This window comes from Hirundo rustica, chromosome 3 (assembly GCF_015227805.2).
Source record: "Hirundo rustica isolate bHirRus1 chromosome 3, bHirRus1.pri.v3, whole genome shotgun sequence".
Taxonomy (NCBI): domain Eukaryota; kingdom Metazoa; phylum Chordata; class Aves; order Passeriformes; family Hirundinidae; genus Hirundo; species Hirundo rustica.
The window spans coordinates 69,156,309-69,181,851 of NC_053452.1; the positions used below are offsets into that span (position 1 = coordinate 69,156,309).

Genomic DNA, 25,543 nt, shown 5'->3' on the forward strand with positions numbered 1-25,543 from the left:
AGCTGTGGAACACCATTCCTGTTATAACACATCAGCAAAATGTTACTGAGAAATTAAGGGTAAGAAACACATATTACCATAAGTCTGTTGATTAAATTATTAACATAGACAAAAGTGTCTCCAAGGGGACCTGGATTGATTCATGCATTTTATACCATGTAGATGAAGGGGAGCGTCATCTACAACAAAACCGAAAGTCAAGCGTGTGATTATTTCTTTCACAGAGTTGAGCTGTTTCATTAAACATCTGAGCACATGCATCAAGCCAAACCGGCTACTACATGTCAACTTCCTGCCCTTGGACCTCCTTTGGCAGCTAAAAAATATCCCTACAGGAGCATGAATCTCAGTTGCATCTCTAATTCACAGTGTTCCCAAGCTCAGAGAGAATAATCACTTTACATTTGCCTTCACAGACCACTTGAAGAACACTGTAAGCCAAAGCTCAGAGTGTCTTGTTGCAACATCACGTTCAACAGAGTGAATTTCACTAAGCTGAATCCTCATGGGATATAAAACTCAAAAACTACAACTAACTTAAAAAAACAAGTAGAAAGTTGAGCTAATTACACAAGAAGAAAGAAACATACAGTAATATTAAGAGATTCTGTAGAATTTAAATTAAGTGTTGGAATACTTATAAGCAATGTTGTACTGCTTTTAATCTTAATTAAGGCTAAGAAGACATGTGAAGACTTAAGGACGTGGCAGTTTGACATCTAATAGCAAGAACAGAGCACAGCCCACAAGTTTGGACCACTTCAAAAAAACACACGGAACAAAATTAACTTATATGTTACATCTAGTCTGTCCAGAGAGAAATTACTTCCTAGTTTCCTGATTAATATTCATGTAGTTTTACACTGGTGATTAGTTTATAGAAAAGACATGTTTGAGGCAGTATTACTCTATTCATGCTAAACATGCCTATAACACTAAAGCCATTTAGTGGCTTTAGGTCCTTTTCACACATTTCATACATGACACTGGAGTAAGCTTGAGCCACTCAGTACTTTTTATTAAGAACAATACAATTTCAATTAAGTTTTGCAAAATTAGTCTGTGTATCTATTTCTTGTATATAATGCATTCTTATATTGTATTGTGCAATATTTTATTTGCTGTAAGACATATGTAATCTTTCCAGGAAATCTTTTTCAAAATAGTCATTTACTATAACTTTATTTTCCTGTAGAACTACAATTAATCTCTCCAGGATAGCAGGTCATGTCTAGGAGCAAATAAAGGATTAAAAAAATTATTTAACTTTTTGTTGTTGTTGTTCACCAGCATTACAAGTAATCAATTTGGAAAAAGAGTATTTTGTTGGAAGGTTTTAGCCATAAAATCTAATGGACCGGGTTTCATGGAAGTGCTTTTTTCCTCCCACAGGAAGCAGAAACGCCATCTGTGTCACAAGACGGCTTTCTGCAAGCTTTGCATGTCCCACATTCTTTTCTGTTTTAGTCCTGGACTTGGCAGTGCTGGAATAACAGTTGGACTTGATGGTCTTAAAGGTCTTTTCCAACCTAAACGATTCTGGGATTTTGCAGCTGAGCTGTGCTGCGCACCAGTCTTACCATGCTGAGACAACAGCATCTCTATACTCGCGTTTTCACTGTGGACAATTACAGGCACAATATGAAACTGAGCTTAATGTGCAAGCCTGGTGGGAGGGTGCATTACAGCATTTCCAAATGGCAGTTCATTTAATTTTTAATTTGTATTTCCATACCGTTTCGAACATTTCACACCATTTCCCTGAATTACGTATTTGGGAAAAATAAAGCGCCTCTTTATCGCACCACTTTTAGGCATAAAGGATAATAAACTGTAGTGTATGGAAATACTTCCGCCCGTACAGAGACTTTATTTTTGGCGCTTGTCAGGCCTCCTGGATCTGGGCCTCACCGAGACCCTCCAGCCCCTCTCAACTCCTCCTCAGACTCACCGAGAGTCTGAAAACCTCACTACTCGCCCGCGCTGTCCGCTTCCCCCCCGCCGCTCCCCCATGGCACGTTCCACTCGCGGAGGGCAGGCGGCGAGCGCCCGCGGCTGAGGCAACGGTTGGGACGTTCCACCGCAGGAACCCAGGGGGCGCGGCTTCCGGGCGCCGACTTCGAAACAGGACTGCGCCGCCGGTTCTGCCATGACCCAGTCGGTGGTGGTGCAGGGTAAGGGGGTCGCGGCGCCCAGACCTCCCCCCGCCCCCTCCCCGTGTCTGTCTGAGCCGTGTCTCTCCCCTTTGCAGTGGGACAGTGCGGGAACCAGGTGGGATGCCGTTTCTGGGACCTGGCGCTGCGGGAACACGCCGCCGCCAACAAGGTAAGGGCGCCGCTGCCCCGCAGGCCCGGAGCGGGCCGCCCTCGCTGCCTTCCGCGTCCATCGCTGTGGCTGCAGAGCGCTGTTTGGTTAAACTAAGGGCGCTTCGCTGTGAGCGCAGCCACCCCCAGGTTCTTGTGCCGTTTAATTAATCATGTAAACAAAACGTAAGGTTAACTGTCAGGAGACCTTGTTAAATCAGAGGGTGAGCAGTCACCAGCCGTGTAAGTTTTAACGGGGATTGGTGCATCCTGCAGCTGGGATGGGACCACCCTGGATGTACGACAGACTGGGGAATGAGATGCTGGAAAGCAGCGCCGCGGAAAGGGACGTGGTAGACCTGGTTGATGGCAAATGGAACATGAGCCAGCAATGCCCTGGCAACCAGGAGGGCCAACCTGTCGTGGGATGCATCGAACACAGCATCGCCAGCCGGGCAGGGGAGGGGATTGTCCTGCTCTGCACTGCGCTGGGGCAGCCTCACCTCGAGTGGTGGGGGCAGGTTTGGGTGCCACAATATTAAAAAAAAAAAAAAACAAAAAAAAAAAAACCATTAAGCTGTTAGAGAACGTCCAAAGAAGGGCCATGAGGATGGTGACAGGTCTTGAGGTGATGCCATAAGAGGAGCAGCTGAGGTCACCTGATCTGTTCAGCCTGCAGAAGAGACTGAGGGTCTCCTTTGCAGTCTGCAACATTCTCATGAGGGGAAGTGGAGGGACAGACATTGATGTCTTCTCTGTCATAACCAGTGACAATGGCCTGAAGTTGTGTCAGGGAACATTTAAATTATGTATTAGAAAGAGGCTCTTCACCCAGAGGGTGGTTGGGCACTGAAGCAGACTCCCCAGCACCAAGCCTGTCAGAGCTCAAGAAAGATTTGAACAACACTCTCAGGTACATGGTGTGACTCTTGGGGTGTCCTTTGAAGAGCTAAGAATTAGACTCTTATGTTTCTTCTGGGTCCCTTCCAGCTCCAAATATTCTGTGGTCACTAATTATAGTCAGCTTTCTCCAGCATTTCCACCCTGAAAAGCTCAGTGTGTCTCCCTGCAGCCAAGCATTAGCAGGTCTGAGGCAATTAACAACACACTAAGAGCTGTTCAGTTCTGGTACTTTGCTGCTGGCAGTAAAGCAAAAGAGGACACCCCCAAAGCTCACCATTGTTTTCCATGTTAGCTCATGCCATGACTTGCTGTACAGTTTTACTGACCAAAGTAACAACATGAGAAGGGCATAGGATTGTGCTGAGTACCCTGAACAAAAACACTTTTATAGCTGTGACTTTAAAGCGCTTAAGATATTTAAACTTGTCAGATCTCTTTAGCTTTATGACGGAGTAAGTGGTTGCCATGCAATCCCTTGGCAGGGAATTCAAGAATCAGTGTGATTGTGCTGTCCTTTTCCAGAACTCCATGGGCGTTGGTATCACAGGCATGGAACCCATGATGAACTGAGAGTTGTGTCAGTGGTGAACTGAGTCAGCTGAAGAGCAGCTCTTCAATTTAATAATTGCATTGGGGTCTTCAGTAAACTGCTACAGTTGCTTAATCTTGTGCTGAAAAATTAATTTCCTAGTTACGTTCTCCACTCAGCTTTTAATAACAGGCTGATGTTTCAATGAAATGTTCTTTTTAGAGCTGACTTCAACTAGCTGGATTCAACAGAGATGTTCACTTGGTTTCAAGTGGTGAGGTTTGACAGGTGTCCTTCAGGGGTCCCTTCCAACTTAAATTATTCCATGAAAAAACACTGAGAATTTTTGACATTACACATCATTTTGTGTTATTTCCTTTTAGAAAGGAATTTATGATGAAGCCTTAAGCAGTTTCTTTAGGAACATAGACACAAGGTAAGTTTTTGTCATGCAGTTCATGGGGAATCAGCACTTGCAGTATCTTCTTTTAACCTAAGTTATAGTTTTCTTTAAGTCATATTTAGCTTGTGCTAGAAAAAGGTTTTCCTTTTTTGTGGTGTCCTCAAAACCTTATCTTTGCTTTTCCATTTTATCTATATATACTTCAGTAGTTAAATGTGTTGAAAGTCTGTGGGTTTGTTTTCCTTTCCTTTTGTACCAAATGTGGACAGTCAGGATCTGATAGCTTTTGCCACTGCTGATGACAATCAGATTGTGTGCCCTCTGAATGCCAACTGAGCCACTTTTCTTGAAGAGTTGTAAGAGGAATTGTATATAAGATAGTCAGAAAAAAATGAAAACATTTTAAGTCTTATTTTTCTGACTATTTTGTTACCCAGAGTAATGTCTATAATTGTTTTTTATAAGTTAACCCATTTATACCCTTAAACCATTCAGTCATCTCTTTTCTACCCAGTTACAAAAATCCTTGCAGTTTGCAAGAAGAAAATGTGTACTTGGGATAGCCTGTTGCTTTTTAATTAATAAAAAAAAAATTGACCAACCTCTGTTTCCTTCCATTGTATGAAAAGGTTGCAGTACAGCAATGTGATTTTTACCAGACCAGCACTGAAATCCAAATTGCCTTGTCTCAAATTCTACCTCTTTGAAATAACATTGCAAATGTGTTGAAGTTTATTATTGTCATTCCATGTGGGTGTTTCCAAGAATACTTTTTTTTTTCTTTTTTTTAAATCAAGAAAAATTGATCATAAAATATCTGTTTATGTACATGCCAGATGAAACCACCAAATTTGTAATTGACAGGTTGGCTGCAATAGAAATATCTGGTTTTTTTCAGAGCAACCTGGTCTAGTGGAAGGTGTCCCTGCCCATGGCAGGGGGGTTGGAACTGGGTAATCTTTAAGGTCCCTTCCAACCCAAGCCATCCCATGGTTATAGGAATTTTGGGATTTTTTTTCAGCAATTGAATCCAAATGATTGAAGGTATGATCTGGCATGAAAGACCACAAAGCCAACAGTAAGGAGAAGAAATGTTGTTTTGCAGTTGGTTTTATTTCCTCTTTGAATTTTGTTAGTCCCTGAAGAGAAATTCTCTAGGTGGATTTACTGGTGCTGTAGTGAACCCCTGCAGATGTTGTGTAGGCTAGAGGTATCACATGAGTATTGGAGACTGCTGGGAGCTGCTCACCTAATGAGAAGTGTCTAGAGATCATCTTTGAGAAGTTGGAAAATTATTGAGTAATCCAGTGCAGCCATGTACTCATTTCCCCTTGTTCCTGGTGGGACTCGGTAGGCTCAGAACATTGGTGCTGTAATGAATTTTAGCTGATGTTTTGTGAATATAATAATGGTTGAATGTAGAATGGTCTAAGACGTACTTTAAATTTAGGCTTGGCCAGCTCCCAGATTAGATAAATAATGGAAGAGAAAATAAGATCAGTCTTCCAGTATCCCTGCCTTTTTTTTTTTCTTCCTTGTGCTAAATATAGTTGGCCAGACCATAGAATCTCATCATTTGAGTGCAAAGAGATACAATTGTAACATAATGTATGTTATTATATGTAACATAATATGCAACCAGTCCTGGGAAAGAAGGAAGGTTTAGCTACATCAGCCCAGCAGGATTTCTGAACTGGTAAATCGTAACAAGCGGAATAAGTCATGCACAGCACTGTGCTGGTGCAGTTACAGAGCTTTTGCACCTCAAGCACAAGCACAGTGTTGTACTACCCCCACTGAAAAGCTCATGGGGAGCTTCCTTCCATCGTTTGATGTGGATACACATATCACGTGCTCATGAAAGATAATCCTTTCCAGTTTTGGCAATGCTTGTAGAATTGCTACAAAGCAGAGGCTGTATCTGAGAGTAAACTTTTATGCTTATCTTTCAGCTTTTTGAAGTAATGTTTAGGATAATTCTGACGGAGATCATGTCCTGTAATTGTATTACTTTCGGGAATTATGAGGTCTTAATTTCTTAATTATGAGGTCTGAGCAGAATGTTCAGGGTGTTTCTGTCTGTTTGCATTGTCATAGTACTCCAAACTCAAAATACCAGAGTAAATTTTTATTGTAGTATATATTTTATGCTACAAATCTGATCTTAGATTTTTCTGTTCTATTTTTTTTTTCCAGAAGTGGTGATAATGGTCCTGATATTTACAAAGGAAAAATCCGCTCTTTAAAAGCACGAGTAAGGCAATCTATAAAGGTCACTCTTTTTACATTGAATATTTATGTCCAGATATGTGGGAATTCTCATGAAGTTCTTAAAATTGCATACATGTTTAAATACCACTTTAAATAGTAAAATTTCTAATATTAACTTTTATTAATGCAGTAATGCAGTTTGCTGCCAGTCTTGTTGAGTAATTTATATTGGAATTTTAAAAAAATTATTGCAGATATTACTAATTAAGGATTGGGTTTCTTTGAGCTACTTTAAATGATTAAGAAGCAAGGAAACTTGAAACATAAAGTGTTTTTTTTTATTCTTAAGCAGTAGGGCAAAACATTATAAAATTTTAACAAAATTAAATGCAGTCCTATCAAACAACTTCTAGCAAATCAGCTAAGGTGAATCTAGTTGATCCCCAAGTTAACAGCTTGGGGGGAGAAGGTTTCTCTGGAGCAGAGTAGAAACAGAATTGCTTTTGTATTATGAATAATTTCATATTTCTTTGTGTGATTATTTCAAGGGTGGTTTGCTTACTGACTGAATTTAAATTCTTTCCATTCTCAAAGGCACTGTTGATTGACATGGAGGAGGGTGTGGTAAATGAAATTCTACAGGGACCATTGAGGGATGTGTTTGATAGCAAGCAGCTTATCACAGATGTTTCTGGTTCAGGAAACAACTGGTGAGAACCTCTTTAGAACACATTTCTTAGCAGCTAATTAGATGGCATTTGAAAGGGGAAATGATAACAGTAGCTTTCTGCATAGTTCTGCACCTGGAGAGCTGCAGCATTTTACCAGCAAACTTGGAGGCACTGCTGCCTGGAGGAGGGCTTTGAAAAGCTCTTACAGAAGAATAATTCTGCTGACATATCATTTTATCTCTTTTTTTCTCCTTCTTTTTTGATTTTCTTTATAAAACAACATGCTTTTTGTTTTTGTTTCTTTGGCATTAAGCTGCTTTGATTGCTTAGTCAAAGCCATAATCTCGTTTGAGACTGTGCAGTTTCTGTGGAAATGAGATACATGAACAAATGTACTTTTGATTTCTAAGCACCACAGAGTCTGGATTTGTGCATATAAACTACATTACAAAAAGAGAAATTCAGAAAAAGTTTGATTAACATAATGAATTCCAAACAGAGACCTTAAGGTCCTCTAATAATATTCAGTGCACTACAGACTGGAAAGCAAATCATCATCAAATGTACCAAAAGAGAGTGCAATATGGGGAGTAAAACAGTCTTTGCCACCTACCAACTTTACCATCTAGCAGACAAGTGTGTTGAAAATGAGCTGTTAGGGGATTTTTTTGTCACTAGTAGCAACTGACTTGCACAGTACCCAAAAGATGATCTGTACACTTACAACATTGGGATATCTTCATTGTTAAGGACTATGTAGCTTTCATTACTACAATTGAATCATCCCGTGTGGGAGTTTATTTCCTTTTCAGTACAGAATAAAAAGTGCATACTCCAAAGTTGTGAACTTAGAGCTGTTTGCATCCTCTAAGGTAAAACCATCTCCTGACTCCCATATGCTTGTATGTAGTCACAACTTAGAAATTCTCACAGATGAGGTGTTGCACCCAGCTTTGGACTCTGAACTCTAAAATTTCACATAAGAAGGAGTTAAAATTAAAAAATGAAACTTTGATTTTTGGGAGGGGTTTTAAAGTACTTTTCATATCCTCAGGGCTGTGGGTCATAAGATATATGGCTGTCAGTACCAGGAAAACATAGTGGAAAAGCTGAGGAAAACTGCTGAGCATTGTGACTGTCTACAGTGTTTCTTTATAATTCATTCCATGGGAGGTGGTAAGTAATCTTTTTATGGGGAATATGATTGCAGTAGCCACAGGTGAAAAAAAAGAAGATACGTGGATCTTGAAAAGAAAATCAATACTATAATCTACATCATTCAGAATGCAGATTTTAAAAATTAACATAGTACGATTAAGTGGACCTGTAATTATTTATCACTTGTTTTGTTAGATCACTGAGGAGATCTAATGTGCTACCCAGAACAAAAATGCAGCTAAATTTCTAAAGATGAGGCAGTGAATATATCAAGACAGGTACCAAAGACAAACACTGAAGTATTGCTCATCAGAAGGAGGGCTGGTGACCTCTGAACGCTGACATCATTGTCATAATCAAGTTGGTTTTAACTGTGGGGAAGGAGTTTTCTAAAAGGCTTTGAAGGAGCCTTCTAATGTTGCTTAACTTTAGAAAAATGTTGTTTTTCTGTTTTCCTTTCGCATAATTCGCTTGAATCCAATCTAGGTACTTTGCAGTGACAATTTTGTCATTATTGCATTGCCATTAAGCTTTCCTACCCCAGAAACCTGAAAGTATCATGTATTGCAACTGGTTATGATGTGGAAAAAGACTCATAAAATAGCTCTAAATATGAAGCAGGGGTTTTGTCAAAAGCCTTTTTTGTGGCCATTTGCTTAATTTCAGAGACCCTGCAGGTACTGTTCCTGTTATTGTGAAAACTGCTGTCTTGTTCATAGATTAAATTGTCTGCCACTGAGAATGTAGCTGAATATTCAGAAAAAGACCACAGTTCAGTTCTCTGTTTCGAACTCAGGGCTGTGTGCTTAGTGTTAATGAGGAAAAAAGCCCCTTGCCAGGGGAAGTTCTCTTTTTACTGAAGAATGAGAAATTTTCATAAAGAAATCCTAAAAGGAAAATAGTATTGTTTGGGGCAATTCAATGCTTTTAAGCAAATGTTGTATTTTATAACTCAACTTAAAGAATTGAAAATAAGAAGTAGAAATACTAGGTCAGAAAAATGTTATATAGTAGTACTTTATGGTTTGCAGAAATTTTTGGGAAGGTATACTTCATCCCGATTGATATACTGTGGGAAATAATTTTATTACCTAATTATTTTCCTGTCTGGGAAAAACCTTCCTCCCTTAATTACATTTGAGTAGCCTCTACTATCAGCCAAATGCTTCAGAAAATACTCATTAACATATATAATTGAAAAGTTGTATGTCTCCTCCATGAGTTTTAGAGCCTATGATAATGTGGGAACCTGTCTTCTCTCATTCTGTCTTCATTCATAATCAGGGACAGGATCTGGTCTTGGAACTTTTGTACTAAATTTGCTTGAGGAGGAATTCCCAGAAGTATATAGATTTGTTACTTCAGTTTATCCCTCTGGTGAAGATGATGTTATTACTTCTCCATATAACAGTGTTTTGGCCATGAAGGAGCTTACTGAACATGCAGACTGTGTACTACCAATTGAGAATGAAGTAAGAAACATTCTATTTCTGGTTTGTTTGGTTTTTTTATTATTATTAGGCAGTGGAAGTGTCTCTTCCTTTCAGTACTGATTTGCATACTAAATCTCCAAAAGCATAATTTCACTTTTTAAAGTAATAATTTAATGTCTAAGTCACTTGCAAGCTTTTGAAATGAGCATGGGTATCACTAAAAAGTTGCTCTGCTCCTTCAAAGTAAGGTAGAGTGAATTTTTTCATGTCTATTTCAAGGTAAACAGTGAAAAACTTCTATTTACTGAGGTAGAGTGTCTTCTATTCTTTTAGCAATCAATTTGTGGGTAGTATTAGTAGTGTCTTGCAAGGACCTCTGACATCTCCAATTCCAACAAACTTAACCGTGCTGATCAGTCATATGGGAATCACAGATACACCTGACCTTGCAACATGCTAGGCTCATTTGAATCTAACTTTGGTGACTGTCTTGCTATTTGCTTATGAAAAAAGCAAGAGAAATTTAAATTTAAAGACTGTATTTTTTGCTTCATAGGTGTTATCTTTTAAAACTACATTTTAAATTTTCATAAGGATTTTGAGTAGTTGAATAAAATTCAAACTTCTGAGTCAAGCTGTGCATATATTTGTGATGCATAAGGCACAGATTTTAGAAACACTTCAGTCAACTGGAATTGCTCAAAAGTTGGACTTAGGTGTATCAAAGGTATAATCTTTGAGCTAACAGTACAATGTCTGAGCTTTCAAGATTATTAGAAATGGAAACGTGCAGTACTGAATTTCAGAGTTCTGTGCTCAAGACTACTTCTGTGCTTTTTTTCCCTCTCTCTCAAAGTCTCTGCTTGAGATAGTTAATAAAATTCATCAGATGATCAATTCTGGGAAGTTAGGATCAACTGTGAAGCAAAACAGCTTGGTAACGTCAAGTGCAGGCTGTGCAAAAACACTATCAGAGAAGCCATTTGATGCAATGAATAACATCGTAGCCAACTTGCTGCTGAACCTGACAAGGTAAAGTTGCATGTTATTCCTCTGTAACAAAGTAGGATTGCTGGTGGTGTACTGTAAATATGCAGGCCTGCATCAGCTTGAGTAATACCAATTGGTTTGCATTTGATATGAGTCTTTTCTTTTTGAGAATTGACTACTAAATGCTAAAGTATCTGGAGGTGTTCAGATTGCAGTGGTGTTGCTTTAGCCATGATAGTCTTAAAACTGAAGTAAGTGTATAGGCAGAAGGATATAGTCTTCCACTAGTGCCTAATGGAGCCCACTGAGGTTTGCCTTTCTAGGCCAGTTGCATTATTTTATAAATATTGTCAGATCATTTTTGCTGGTAAACTATCTATTGCTGCAAGAAATATACTTCTGGAGAATTGGCCTGTTTTTCTTTTAAACAGCTTGTCAGGAATGCGACGTCACATGTGTTTTATTGCAGCCTGTTTAGTAAAAGTGGTATTAATACCAGCTGGTATTAACAAGTATTAAGTGGTACTAAGAATTATTAATGATAATAAATCAGTGCTAAAGACTACAAGTGGGAAACAAGAAATCATTCTTGGTAACTTACTGTTCTTTAATGGGAAGTTTAAGTAAATAAGACATAGCACAGTTACTGCCAGATGTGAAAGCTTTGTAATTATACTTGAACACTTGTTTGAATGCTGTGTTGTTTTACAGTTTTATTGTACAGAACAGCTGAAAAATAGATTTTATGGAAGTTTACCTTATAGAAGTGATTTACTTAGTTTGCAGCAGTTTTGTAACATTTTGTTAATTTTTCAGCTCTGCTAGATTTGAAGGTTCCCTAAACATGGATCTTAATGAAATCAGCATGAATTTGGTTCCATTTCCTCGACTTCATTATTTGGTTTCAAGCTTGACTCCTCTGTATACACTGGCAGATGTTAATGTTCCTTCTAGAAGGTAAAAAAAAATATTGTTGGAGTTTCACATTTAAAACTTAATTTCTGATTTTTCCATAGTTTTCATTTAAAAATCCCATTCTGTAGCAAAACTAAGGGCAGAAGTTCTAAAACTTGTATGTCTGCCACATTTTCAAATTCATCCTGCTGATTTATGGAACATCTGTTGTCCCTTTTCTCTGTAATGGTTGAGCCAGTAAGCTTGACATCCTTTTAATCTCTGCTGGAAGTGGTTCTATTGGGAAAATGTATTACTTGGAACCTACACCACAGTTCTTTTGACTAACAGTCTGCTCTTGACTGACAAAATAGTTTAAAGACAAACAAGGGATTAACTAGGCTCTTTGGGGAAATAACAGCATCTTATTTCAGTCTGGAGATGCAGTGAGTGCAGTGAGCCTATTTAACATCTTATTGTAATGATAAGCTGACGTGTCAAATTTTTTGAGATATTTATCCCTCTGACACAGCAGAAAAAATACTCGTTAAAACAGATTTTACTGGGTTTGGTGGATTATGTTCAGCCAGCAAGAGGTCCAAATAGTGATAGAGACAGCTAAGGGGAAGTGATGGAAGTATCCAAAGTGGAGAAGAGGGCAGACCACACTTATTTTCCAAGAGCAAGTTGTTACAGTCAGATCAGTTGAAAACATACCTTGAGGAGACCGTACAGGGCTGGGGGGAAGGTAGCAGACTATGAGGAGATGGTCATTCAAAGATGTTTTAGAATGAAGCGGGAACAGTAATATTTTTGTCTCCTTTATTTTTTTTTTTGTGATAGGCAGAGGTGATATAAGGAAAAAGAAAAACATTATAAATATACAGCATTTGGAACAAATGGAAAGGATAGCTTAGATGTTGTGGGTCCAAAAAATACCATCTTTGGTATCCAACAGTACAGTGAAACTTGATTAAGGAAGTGAAGAGAGAAATATTATATGATCTGCAGTGTCATCTTTTAAAGCATTTTAAAGCATTTTATGTGTGATAAAATTAGAATAGGTAGACTAGACAAGTATGTATAGCCTGAATTTTCCCAAATCATTAATCAAAATTAATACAGTTCTATGACTGAATTATCCTTATAAATAATGAAGTGTAACAGACAGATAATCAGTTCTGTAGGGGTCAGCAGCACTTTGGTATTCCTTATCAGATCCTTCCCAGTGAGATTGTCCACTCAAATTGCCATATAACCTGAACCCCAAGTAGTTAAATACTTTCACATAATTTTAAGACTTTGTAACCATTGGCCTCAAATTGCCTTCATAAAGCAACATCTCTGACTCAACAGTGGCTTGTAAATTGAGAGTGAGGAAAAAATGGATCCAGTGTGTTTTTAAAAACTTCTAATGCCAGCATATGTACATATAAAGGTTTGAATCTTTTCTATAATTTATGGTCCTGGTAAATGTACCTTTATTCAGAATTTTATGGACATTTAAACTCTGAAGATGGGCATTCTGAAGAACTTTTTTGTCCTCCTTTTGTAAGAGTCGATAACTGTGTTCTTTTCACCCAGGTTGGATCAGATGTTCTCAGATGCATTTAGCAGAGATCATCAACTCATTCAAGCAGATCCAAAGCACAGCCTCTACCTCGCCTGTGCTCTTCTTGTTCGAGGAAATGTGCAGGTTTCAGACCTGCGCAGAAATATTGAAAGGTTTGTGATACCACACAGAGTAGTCATGGGATATGTACAGAAACTGGCAGTTGTCCAGGGCATTCCAACTTTTCATTTGAACAGTTTCAAAACCAAATCAGTTTACTGCAACCTCCTTTTCTTAATTTTAGATGGGTAGAAAACATAATTAACTTATGTAATGAGTGAAAATAAGTCATATTATTCCTAGATTTACAAATAAAAGGAGGTGCTACTCCTGTCTTTCTCCAAATTGCAAAAAAAAAAGCAAAGCCCAGCCTTCCAGGGGTCTCCCAACAACAAAGCATGTTGGAGTAATGAGTTCTGTAGTAGAAGTTTGTTTTTGCTGAACAGAAGGCCCTTCTCTTTCCATGGTTACTTTCATGTAGGTAGAAAATCATCTTTATTGTAACAATTCTGTGTTGTTAGCACCCGTTTTCTACCTTGAACACTATTGAGCTACATAGATGTAACAGAAAAGGCAGGCAAAATGGAATTTATAGGCATGGGGAAAATTTCTGGGAATCTTAAAGTATTTTACTTGTTTCAAAACTACCAGCAGACTGATTGCCTCCACACTGCCTCTTTACTAAATCTCTTTAGTAAATCTCTTTACTAAATTTCAGAAGTCCCTTTTACAGAAACAGATACTTGTAACTTCACTTTTCAAATCCCAATGCATTAAATTAACAAAACACAAGTGATGTTTGCAATTTAAATTTAACATGGAGACACAGTGGTTTAATCTGAACTCTAATCTTATTCACAGTGATAGTTATAACTGTCCTCCTTAATCCTGGGTGCTTAAATGTTAAGCTTTTCAGACCGTTAGTAGTTAGGCTTTGTGTTCTTTATATTCCTTAGATAACTAAATTTTTATATCACAGGTTGAAGCCTTCTCTACACTTTGTCTCCTGGAATCAAGAGGGCTGGAAAACTGGTTTGTGCTCAGTACCTCCTGTGGGCCATTCCCATTCCCTTCTGGCTTTAGCAAACAACACCTGTGTAAAACCAACTTTCATTGAACTGAAAGACAGATTTATGAAGCTCTACAAGAAAAAGGTGCAACTCTCATCATTTTGATATCCATAGTCACTAATCATAGCATCTTGCATTATTGAAACGCAGATCTTAGTGTCGTGAAGGGACTGTTTATAATTAACAGCCCAAAGGTTTTATTTATGTGACCAGGTGACTTAAAGAAAGCCCCATCCAACCTGACCAAGAACACTTCCAGGGATGAAGCATCCACAGCTTCTCTGGGCAACCTGTTCCAGTGCACAGTAAAGAATTTCTTCCTAATATCTAATCTAAACCTTGGAGTCCACCGTGCTTTCTCTCACTTTGCTTCATCAGCAGGACGGGAGAAAAGTACAGTGAAAAACTTGTGGGTCAAGATAAAAACAGGGAAAACACCCATCAATTATTGTCATGGACTAAACAGAGTTGGCAACTGAAAATACCTTCACCTCCACTCCACTGCCTTCTTCCCAGCCTCAGAATTCCACTTCTTCTCTGATCTTAATGTCTGCAGTGCTGTTTCTCTCACATTTTCTTGAGTCTTCTCTATCACAGCTCTTGTGCAGCATTTTTACCCCTCGATAAATACCTTGTCACAGAGGCATTACCAGCATCACTAATGGGCTCAGCTGTGGACAGTGGCAGGTCCATACCGGAGCTGGCTGGAATGGTTCATGTTCAGCAGCTCCTGTTATCTTCTCACAAAAACCACCCCTGCAGCCCTACCCTCCCCCTTCTGCCCAAACCCTGCTAAGTAAACCCAATCCACAGCAGCTCAGGTGTACCCAAGAAGACAATAGGAAAAGATGGGTGTTAAAGTAGTCAGTAATATTGGCTGTGATTCACTAGGGGATTGTTACCAAAGTTGCCAAGTGTTTAAACAAGGGATGTCATTGTACTCTAAGTGCCATTTCAACAGTGCTTGCACTCCCTCCTTCAGTACAGGCTAAATGGTATTTACTGAGCCAAAGCAATCAAATACCAAGAAAAGGATAACACTGAATTTTTTTTATTCTCTTAGGCTCACCTTCACCATTATCTGCAAATAGATGGGATGGAGCAAAACTGTTTTTCAGAAGCTATATCCTCTTTGTCTGACCTCATAGAAGAGTACAATGAACTGGATGCTACTAAAGGTGGGCCTAGAGTAGATCCTTCAAGACTGAAGATAGCTGTTTAATGAGGGAAGATCTGATTTTAAAAACAACAACAAAGAAGCACTTTCTCTAAGCACCCAGCCACTTCAGCTAACCAGAATGACTTACAGCATGCCTGGCTATTCTAATTCCAAAGTGGGACAAGCACAACAACTTCCTTACCTCAAGAGTTTTCTTTAAGTGGTGAGCCATGCCTGTAAGAAAGATTTGAAGGCACCTAATTGTGGCTGATATCAGTAAGGATGGTAATCCTAACTGTGGAGTAAATTGACACACCATATGCTGTGAAGAAGAGGAGGAGAGGTTGTATATAGCAGCCAAAAATGTAATTTTTTTCTCAGACTTTCAACTTACAGTAAACTAAAGGTAGGTCTTGCCTCAAAGAAGGATTACCTTTGCTAGATTTAATTTTTAACAAGCGACTGTGAAGAGAAGAAAAGCTCATGTAGTCTTTTCAAAGATGAAAGGAAGTCTCTAGTGAAACTGCTTTCTTACACTTTGCAGTAGACATTTCAGAATGCTTTAAGCTATGTTCCTCACTTTAGTATTTCTACTTCTATGTTGTACTTAGTATATTAGAGCATTCTCAGCTGATACCAAAATTGGCAATAACAGAAAAATTTTTTTAAAAAAAATTTTGTTTCAAGTATTATACTTAGAATATTAATTAATATTTTAATGATTCATATTCATGAATGCTGAGTTGCACTTGATAATGAGATAATACAGAATACCTCTGAGCAAAACATACACTTATGATGAAGTTATAGTGACCATTTGGAGAAGAACACTTATAGCCTTGAAAGAATGCAAATAAAATAGTTTTTAATATTTATAATTGTCAGGGTAAGCAGCTTTTTATATTACAGTAAGAACTTTTACAAAGTAGCATGTACAGCTATTTCCAGTTGCTTGCCAGTGAACTGTTACAGATCAGAATGGATTGATACAATGATAAGTCCTTCTAGCACAGTTGGAGTAGATATGTAAGTAAGTAAGCACAATTATGAATGTATAAACCCAGAAGTATTCAACAAACTATTGTGATAGCATTTGTTGAGAGCATTTTTTAAGAAAATGTTCTAAAAATAACAATTTTCTTAAGTCTTGCATCTATTATCTGCAGTTGTTCACTTATTTGTACCTTTGCACATCCAGTGTTTATATCCACAACACTAGAGAAAGACCATCTGTTGCAAAAAGCAGTCTGTTTAAAGTTGACGACTTCTGTTTCAAAAAAGCATTGATGTGTTTTACTATTGCAGATGTATAGCAGAAAAGGTTAATTTAAGAATGAAGAATGATAGATGGAGTATTACAGGGCAATTTTTTTTCCTAATAGGTTAGAGCATCTATTTGTCTTTGTGGTCAAAAACTTGTTACAGTGGGATATGAAGCTCTCTTGCTGTGCCTTTCTTAGATACTAAAAGTTCTTGTTTAAGTGCTGCTGGTGTTAGATACATTCTTGAGAAGGATCTATCTCCCAGTGTAAAAGCAGTTAAATTTTAAAAGATACCCTCTGGCGTTTTACAGGTGCTATTTAATAAATGAGTGAATATTCACGTGTGTAATTTAATTATAAACACTGCCGTGGCAGGGGGTTATGCTGACTCTTCAGGGTGTGAATGTGCTGTCCGTGTGTTATAGTCAATGGTGTAATTTGTCATAGGAGTTTGAGTTGGGAAAATATATCTCCTGGAGCACTGCAAAGCCTCTGACACACACACGATGTTATCCACATCATCTTCCACCTGAAGAAGCCTTCATTGGGACACTCAAACTGTACAGTGATCATTTTGGACTTATTAGGAATGCAGCACCTCTTGTCCAAGCACACTCCACAGAAAGTTAGTTTGTATCTTTGAGTAGTTGAGCATCCGGAAAAAACTAGCTTCTCTGCTGCTGGAAGCTGGAAAGTTGGTTGACATGTTTTTCCCTTTGGAATCTTGAATATGAAAACAAAGAAAACCCTGAACATTAAAAGCAGATCATGTAAGAAGAAGTTGTAACATTTACTTAGAAATATCTTGAAATTTACTCAATCCAAAAGCTGCCTGATTTTTCCTTTGTCAGTCAACAAATAGAAAATATTTTCAGTGTGACTGCGCGTCAAGACAGCATTAGCAACATTTATATTTCAGGACATTACATTCATTTGTTTGAAATTGCACATCTGTAGTTTTCTGTTGAGACATGAAGACTGATGGTAGAAAGCATAGAAGAGTTATTTTAAAACCCGTAAAAAAGAAAGTGAATGGTTTATTAGTACTTGCTAATACATCCATTTTTCCATTAGTTCCAATATTTTAATTTTCTATTAGGAATTAATTTTATACTAATAAATACCTTTATTTTCTTCAGCATATTGGTCAGACAAGGCTGGATGAAGCATAATCTCTTTTCTTTTTTCATTTCACATTTTCTGTTGTCATTGGTCACTCTGCTGGATATGCCTATCCCACAGGTCCTGGAACAGGGTGTCCAGGCAGTTGCCTGTATGAGGCACTTTTTCTTCAAAACTAGTGGTAAGCTTCTGTAAGCTAAGATAGCAACATTTTATTTATGCAGCCCCAAAAGGATGAATTGAAAATACAAGGATAAGAATTTGACTTCTGTTCATGAAGGTACTTCTGTAGGTAAACCTAAAAATGAGACATAAATAACATTTATACAAAATCCAGCTGAGCTGCAGTTATACTTTGCTGATACTGGATACTAAGATCCTAGCAAGGACTATGAAATTGCAAATATTACATGACCTTCCTGTTTCATATGATAGAAATATGTGAAAAGAGATAATTGTGGGTTTTTTAATGAAACGTCCAGATTTTTGTTTTATTTTAGGCCAAGCATAGTTTGTAAAAGCTGCTGTGATCATTAATATTTGTGTCTTTGTAGATATTGATAAGACTTTAGGTTTTGTATTGAGGAATAAAATTATCCAATCACTTTTAGATACCACCAAAAAGCCTGAGGGCTGGATTAGGTGGAGTATATTTTAAAAAGGAAACAAAATTGAAGAGGAAAAGTTCTGCAAGAAGACTTTGTGGAATCTGTGCATTGATGTAAGAGCATGGACTGAATTACCTGGAATTACCAGAACTGCTGTCTACTTGGAAAGTAGACAGCAATTTAAAGATCTTATTGAAGCAAGTTTAAAAATCTGTCACAGATCTGCAGCAAATAAAAGGAAGTTAAATGGTTGTTTGTGCTTGGCACATTTTTTAAAGTATGACCTAGTTACAGCTCTGTGTATCTGAATTAGGTAAATCAAATTGAAATGGAAAGCCAGAAAACAAAGCAGAAGTAAAATGAAACTCAGCACTTACCATCTACTCTAACAGAAAAGAGACTTTTCAAAATACATATTAGCCCATTGAGCCATCCATGGAATTCATGGACAAGCCGACAAGATACTTCTGCTGGACTCAGAAATGGGAGAGGGAAGACTTTACTTGGACAAAAAAAATTCAAGATTTTTTCTTCAGAAGATTCCCAAAGAACAGCATCCTACAGCATGTACAGCCACCACAGGGACAGGGTGTTGGATCCCTGAACCGAGCCAAATAGAAAGTGTGCTTTGCCAGCTGGGTGGCTGCTCTCAAGGCTGTGCTGTGCAGCTGATCCAAATTCCAGGATAAATTATGTCCTGTTGCAGTCACTGAAGGAGTTACTGAAGGTTGTACTTTAGCTTTTGGATCTGCTGAAGGACTACAAGGTAAATTGCTTAATGCTGTTCTCCAAATATCTGAAGTACATTGAGTTTGTGTTGAGATGTATTTCAGAGGCTCATGTGGTTTGTTTGCCATTATTTTCAGTACATTATGATCTCTCTCCAATCAGAGTAGCACTGTTCTCTAGAAGTTAAATCTCTCTTCACTTGAAGTCAATTGCTTTACCAAGTTTGTGTTTATACAACAGTGTTGATGCTAGATATAGGCATTGTATCACAATTTTGAAGTAAAGATGATTTTTTTTTTTCTTTTTTTCTGGCTTACTTGCACGACCACTGCTTAGATGCGAGAAGTTGTCCAAACTGGACTTTAGATTTTGTAAGCATGCCTATTTACCTGCAGATTGATTGATGTGTATCTACTCATCAGCCTTTGATAAAGTTTTTCTGATGAGCATTGCAATCCTTTTAATTTATTGATCCTTGATGGTGATTCAGTCTGCCACCAAATAAATGGCTCTGCTTTCTGGTACCTGCATTAGCTGTAACAAAGATGACTTTCACCATGGAAAGTTGCCCATGCACAGGGAAGGAGATGGCACGAGCGTAGCAGCTGTGGCCAGGGAAGGGCTGGCATAGCTGCTTCTGGCAATGGTGCTTCCTTAGAGTGAGAAAGAGAACTAGTGTTAGCAGCAGAGCAAGAATGGAGTTAAAGGGAATATCCACTGACCTTGGCAGAGTTGCATGGACAAGCTTATGAATGCTTTTGATCAGACTGAATAAACGGGGGGGGGCAGTATTCTTGCAGTGACCTAAAATTTGTGAATACGGGAAAGCCACTAAGGCAATTTTTTTTTCATTTTCTGCTTTCTATTGAAAGAAGAGACCTGCATCCTGTTAATGTATCTTTGTGAAAACCAAGACTGCCTAACACCACAAAGCAGGATAAAGTGGGGGAGTTCCCAGGCTGCAAAATGGCTGTCCAGCAGTATCCCTAATTGGGCTGATCCAATGAGCAGAAACCACTGCAGAAGGATGCTTTGGCCAATCCCTGGTGACAGAAGCTAAAAGCCTTTTTGCTTTTCACATTCATTAGGTTTAGAAAAATGAGTCTGTGACCTGAGAGTAAGAGGGGTAAGTAGGACACAACAGTCACCCTGGCAAAGACGTTGAGCGAGAATTGGGCAAGTGCCAGTGCGCTGCCTGCTTGGCTGCTGGAGCCAGGGACGCTAAATTCAGAAAGGCTCATGTACAGAAAAGTTTACCAGTGTAGCCAGGCTCACCTGACATCAGTCTGTAGTTGGTTGATTGAAGCTGCTTGTGCTGTTCCAGGCCGCAGATGGATTGTCCTGGCTTTTTCCTGCCTGGGACCCTGGTGCAGGGACTTCCTGCTAATCTTGGTGTGAATACAGGGGTACATCCGATTGTACCACTGACACACAGGCACTTATAAAGGCGGTTAGGCTGAAAGGTTTGCCCATTGGCGTAAAAAATTCCATTGAGCTCACATCCTACAGCTACCAGATCTGAAAATGGTGAACAATGGTTACTAACACGGGAGGAGTCCGTGGGTCTTGCTAAACAGAGTGCTAAAATGTGGTCAGTCTTTATAACGTCCACAGCTTTGTGAATCAGATATCAACATGTCTGCCAATAACAGGCTTGTGCACAATAAACTAGTTTCACTAAAGCAGGTAAGTTTAGAGTCCCACCCCTACTCTCAGATTCTCTGACTGAACTGCTAAAGGACTAAATTAGGATAAATTCTTTAGCACAGAGCTGTGGAGCACCTGCAAGCAGAGTTTTCCTCCAAAACAATTCACCTGGTGCTCCCCACCCTCTTGGATTTCAAGAATGGAACATGGAAGAACAACTTACATGCACACACGCCTGTTTCATACCTAGGCTTGTCTTCCGAGTAGTCGCAGTAGAGTCCTTTGTGGGGATCACAGACATCTGCTTCATTGCAGGGCTCTCCTGCCTGCTTGGCACAGACCTTACAGCAGCCACAGCCGTCCTTCACCAGGCTGATCCCAGGGGTGCAGGCTGGCACCGGCGGGCATCGGCACGGCCAGCGGCAAACCTCCTTGCGCTGGACTTCACCGGTTTCTGAAGGTTTATCTCCAGGCTGCTCTGGTGGACTGTGAAAAAACTTACACACGGTGGGCTATTTTGAGCACTAAATGCATTATATGTAGCTGGAATACATAAAATGAATTCAAGGTGGAAAAAACTGACAAGTTACATGAAGATACGCAACATTTCTCATTTCACAAGATCAAAAAGTGAGAAAGGCAATGAGGATTATGTAGAAGGCAAAGGACATTTTTGACAGTGTCATACACTGAGATGTTCCACCGGTGAGACCGGCCTACTGCTTGTACAGAACACAGTTCACTGGTCTTTTCTTTACCTTCTATAGAACAAAACTGACTTTTTTAAAAAAAAAGTGTTTTAAAGTAGATGGTGGCTCTATTGTAAGTATTCCTTCCTAGAAACCTTCTATTAAATTAATTAGTCTTTGATTCCTCACATTGTTTAATAGCCAGCCACAGTCCTGTGTTCCAGTTCTGATGGCAAGGCTCTCTTGAAAGTTACTTTTGCTCCAAAATTGAGTAGATGCTTAGGAAAGAAGCATTATAATATTTACAAATGCTCTTGTGCTAGATGCAAAAAATTAATCCTAATAAGGGAGGCTAGTAGCTGTACTGGGTTTAATAGGTCACTTTCTAAGAGTGCATTTATTTGCATGACTAAGCCTTCATTGAATCCATGGCTTATGGAGCAAAGACACATCTCATTAAAGAGATTTGTATCAGCAGTAGGAAGTCAAGATCTAGCCAGAATTTACTGGTTTACACATTCTGTCTCAGAATTCATGGGTTTGTTGTTGTTGTTGTGGGGGTTTGGTTTTGTTTTGTTTTGTTTTTTGGTTTTTTTGGTTTTTTATGTAAAGGAAGACCAAATTAATTCTTGATGGGCTTGTTTTTCTGAAACATGGGGGCAGATTAAGTTAGCACAATGTGAAAGGATCTATTTGAGATAGCTATAGTCTACCTGCATTTTTTAAGAACTGCAACTAAAACTTAGCAATTTAGATCTTAGCATTAAATCTTTTCATGTTGCTGATGTCAGCAGAAATGCAGATCATGGTATAGTTATTCTCCATGGATGACTGGTTCTCTAGTTAACTGGGGACATGAACAGCACTTTGTCACTATACAACATAGGGCCTGGGAGCCACTCTCGTCACACAGCTCTGACTGCCCAAGAGCAAAAGGGAAAGAAGACCCAGCCCCTCATCAGGTGCCAGTATCACTATCAAGCTTGCAGAAAAAAAAAATAAAACATATATCCTATGGGGTTTTTTTCTAGGCATGTGAAGCCCAGCCTATCTGTTTCTCTCTGTTCCTCCAAACTGCAAGGCTCCACTGCTGTAGAAATCACCTCCAGCAGAGATGCTGAGGGAAAGGGGTCATTCAGCTGGAGTTCCTTGCTGCTAAAATTTCAAACTGGATGTATCTGCAGAATTCAGCATTTCATATGTTATAGCCCAGGAAAGATCTTGCTGCATAATTGAGCTGGCTTAATTGAGTGCAGTAGTAAATGACCTTTTAAAAGCCTTTTTTCTACCCCTAATTTCCATTTTTCATGGTCATTTATAACTATACGTATATCTTAATCTGCAGCTACTAATGCAGCTCCAAATTAGTAGCTTGCAAGTTCTTTTGGCTGAATGATTTTTAAGCTAGACACTAATTTACATAAGCAATTAATATAGTAAATGTATGTTAAATGTCATGTGGTATTCCATGCAGTATGAAGAAGTTAATTTCATAAATGTGTCATTTGTTAAAGGATTTCTTCTAATCCTTTTTGCCCAAATGCAGCAATAATACAGAAACAACTAACTTGAGGATACTTTTTGAGGCAGCAAAGCCTTTCCTATAAACCATAATGTTAATTTGCTGAATGTGTGCATCGAAATACAAAGGTTCTTTCAGGATTGTTCTGAAAACAGGACTAGCAGGTGTTCCTATCCATTTAGCAGTTTAAGTTCATTTAAGACAATACGGTTGCTTTAGAAAACAGTTCCTTGTTGGTTCTGTCTTTAGAAGCAGCGTATTATTGTTACCATCATCTTCATCATCATTGTTGTCATCAGGAATTTGGCCATATGCCAGCAATATGAAGTTATGTAGCTTGAATCAGATATCATGTTTCAAAATGGGTAGGTGTAGCCTGAAGTACTCTTGTGTGCTTCAACCAATATGTTTAATTTGTATTACAAATTGAAACATGCTTTAAACCTACAGACTTCTACTTAGGGGAGTTTTCTCTCCTTTTTTTTTAGGGAAAGATGTTAGCTGAAAGGTGTGAGACGAAAAAGTCCTTACAAAGCAAGAAACATACCATCTGACAATTTTAACTGTGGAATTACTGAGAACTTCAGTTTACATAAAAATCTTCACATATCTGTTAAGTTACAATGAAAATGTAAAGTTTGCTTATACAGTTTACAGGTCAAATATTTTTCTAATTTGTGCTTCCCCAAGTTTCTATACCAAAGCTATGCACATCACACAAGCCCCTTGCATACTTTTCCTGATCCTATGGGCAGATCAGAAAATGAGACCATTGTGTGAGAACCCTTCATGTGTTGTTTGTTTTCCTATGTTTTAAAGATTGAACAAGATCGGTATGTCATAAATAAGCAAATAGTAAAATAGGCAGTATATTATCACTGATGTTTGGTTATCTTAGTCTGGCTTGAAATATGCAGAGAGTGAAGGGAGACAGCCATTTGAAAATTCTGTTGACATTCATCTTGACTATAAAGGAAAAATACCCTGTGTACATGTAAAGTGGATTTTCAAAATTAGGCAAATAAATAATGAAATTGGCCCTTGACACAAATACCTTTAGAGAAAGCTATCACTTAAAATTGTCTCATAAGAGGCAAAGCATAACACAGCCCTAGTGCCATTCTCATTTGTAAAACTAGCCTGAAGTCAGACTGCAGTGTGTACATATATATATATTTGCAAACACATGTATACATATATATATGGAATGAGCATGAACAAGATGCTTACTTTCTTACTGCATTGGATAGTCTTTTGTGCTTATATTAAAAAATAAAATGTAAACAATTTAAGTTTCCCTAATACATTTTTCTTCCCACCAAGTCATATTAATGTACAGAGAGGAAAAAAAAATACCAAAATGTGACTGATGCAGTAAATAAGCTGCAAATGAAATTTACGCCAGAGTAGGGAATGGCTCCTTATTCTTTACGAGGAATTTTCTTCTCTGAAATTTAATTTGTCATAAAGCAAATAAAAACTTTTAACCGGGACAAGGTGAGGAAGGGGAAAATCTTTTTCTTCTTTTTAATGAACTTACCTGTTGAGTATAAGGGATGATGAAGATGGTGGGAACAAGGAGCCACCGCATGTTCCTGCACATTCAGAAGTGAAACTGGGAGATAGGGAACAGGCTGAGCTGTGTCAGAGGAAGCACTGAACACAAAGCTCTCCTCTGTCTCCCTTGCCAACCCTACTTTCCCCAGCACATGCACGAACACATACACGCATTCACACTTGAAATTCTCCTCTTCATACTGGACCAGCTTCATACTGAAATTTCCAACTGGTCTTCTTTTCTCTGTCCACTGCTAGAATACAGATTTTTCACACCCTGCTTGATCCCATCCAGCTGATCCAGCCAGACTTAATTGAGGTCAGGTAGGGTGATATCTGATTCTTAAAATCTTGCTGCTGGAAATGCAGTGTTATTTTTAACTTGTTTTTAAATCAATATTGCAGGAATGTCTGAAATCTGAAGGGTAGAGCCCCAAATACATGTATTTTTTGAGATCGAGAAAGTAGAGTTCTTCAAAATTTCTAATGTCTTGTGCCTAGCATACTGCACAAAAATTCACAGTCAGTACATGCTCTCTAAAGAGGGAAGGAAATGATATAAAGTGTTAAAATGCTGCTACATATTCTGCACTGTTTCTTTCCATGGAACGCTTATGGGGAAGCCCAAACTATAATGTACTTCCCCCTGAAGCATGCATCTTGTCTTATTGCTGTGTCACCGCATTTGAGCACAAGATTGTTCAAATCTCCAAATTCCCTCCCCCTTAATGCCATCAAGGTGATGTGTTTGATTTTTAGGCTAACAAGTGAGGGTCTCCAGGATAAGATAAAAGCTCCAGCCCTGCAGTAGGGGTGTTGGTAGTGCCCTGGTAAATATTCCTCCTTCACATTTGTCCTTGCTCAGGCACCTCCTGAAACCCAAGGGTCACTAGGGGAGGCTGCCAAAGACCACACTCCCACAGCAGCCATGTGTGGACAGAGGCAGCAGTGGGACTAGGGAATCAAATCCAGTCCAAGCAATTCTGTTTGGCTCCCAGACTTGGAGCACCACATGCCCTCTGTGGTTACAAATGTACCCTGAACATCACCTCCAAATTCTTGAGCATTTAT

General features: G+C 38.6%; 3 protein-coding genes across 10 annotated transcripts in view; 2 read left to right on the forward strand and 1 right to left on the reverse strand.

Moving 5' to 3' along the window:
* Window positions 1-1,241, forward strand: part of LAMA4 (laminin subunit alpha 4) — a 102,413-nt gene extending 101,172 nt beyond the window's left edge. Inside the window, exon 39 of one of the 2 annotated variants that reach the window (XR_005699880.2) lies at window positions 225-1,241. The gene's annotated coding sequence lies outside the window, so the exon portion shown is untranslated. The remainder of the gene's footprint in view (window positions 1-224) is intronic. The other variant, XR_005699881.2, reaches the window with a different exon arrangement.
* Window positions 1,242-2,107: 866 nt separating this feature from the next.
* On the forward strand, window positions 2,108-16,911 carry TUBE1 (tubulin epsilon 1). 7 transcript variants are annotated; one of them, XM_040060453.2, is made up of 12 exons: window positions 2,108-2,174; window positions 2,252-2,325; window positions 4,119-4,171; window positions 6,335-6,392; window positions 6,944-7,059; window positions 8,075-8,196; window positions 9,463-9,650; window positions 10,468-10,643; window positions 11,418-11,558; window positions 13,080-13,220; window positions 14,087-14,261; window positions 15,241-16,911. In XM_040060453.2, the coding sequence occupies exons 1-12, from the start codon at window positions 2,150-2,152 to the stop codon at window positions 15,397-15,399; spliced, it is 1,428 nt and encodes a 475-aa protein (XP_039916387.1). In that variant the 5' UTR covers window positions 2,108-2,149; the 3' UTR covers window positions 15,400-16,911. The 7 variants fall into 7 exon arrangements, with proteins under 7 accessions (XP_039916387.1, XP_039916385.1, XP_039916386.1 ...); XM_040060451.2 differs by having other exon boundaries at window positions 2,109-2,174; window positions 6,335-6,410; XM_040060452.2 differs by having other exon boundaries at window positions 2,109-2,174; window positions 6,338-6,410.
* A 128-nt stretch (window positions 16,912-17,039) lies between these two features.
* On the reverse strand, window positions 17,040-24,506 carry CCN6 (cellular communication network factor 6). The gene is made up of 5 exons (XM_040058145.2): window positions 24,456-24,506; window positions 20,928-21,216; window positions 20,333-20,575; window positions 17,723-17,916; window positions 17,040-17,321 (listed from the first exon to the last, which is right to left on the reverse strand). The coding sequence occupies exons 1-5, from the start codon at window positions 24,504-24,506 to the stop codon at window positions 17,040-17,042; spliced, it is 1,059 nt and encodes a 352-aa protein (XP_039914079.1).
* Window positions 24,507-25,543: the final 1,037 nt, after the last annotated feature.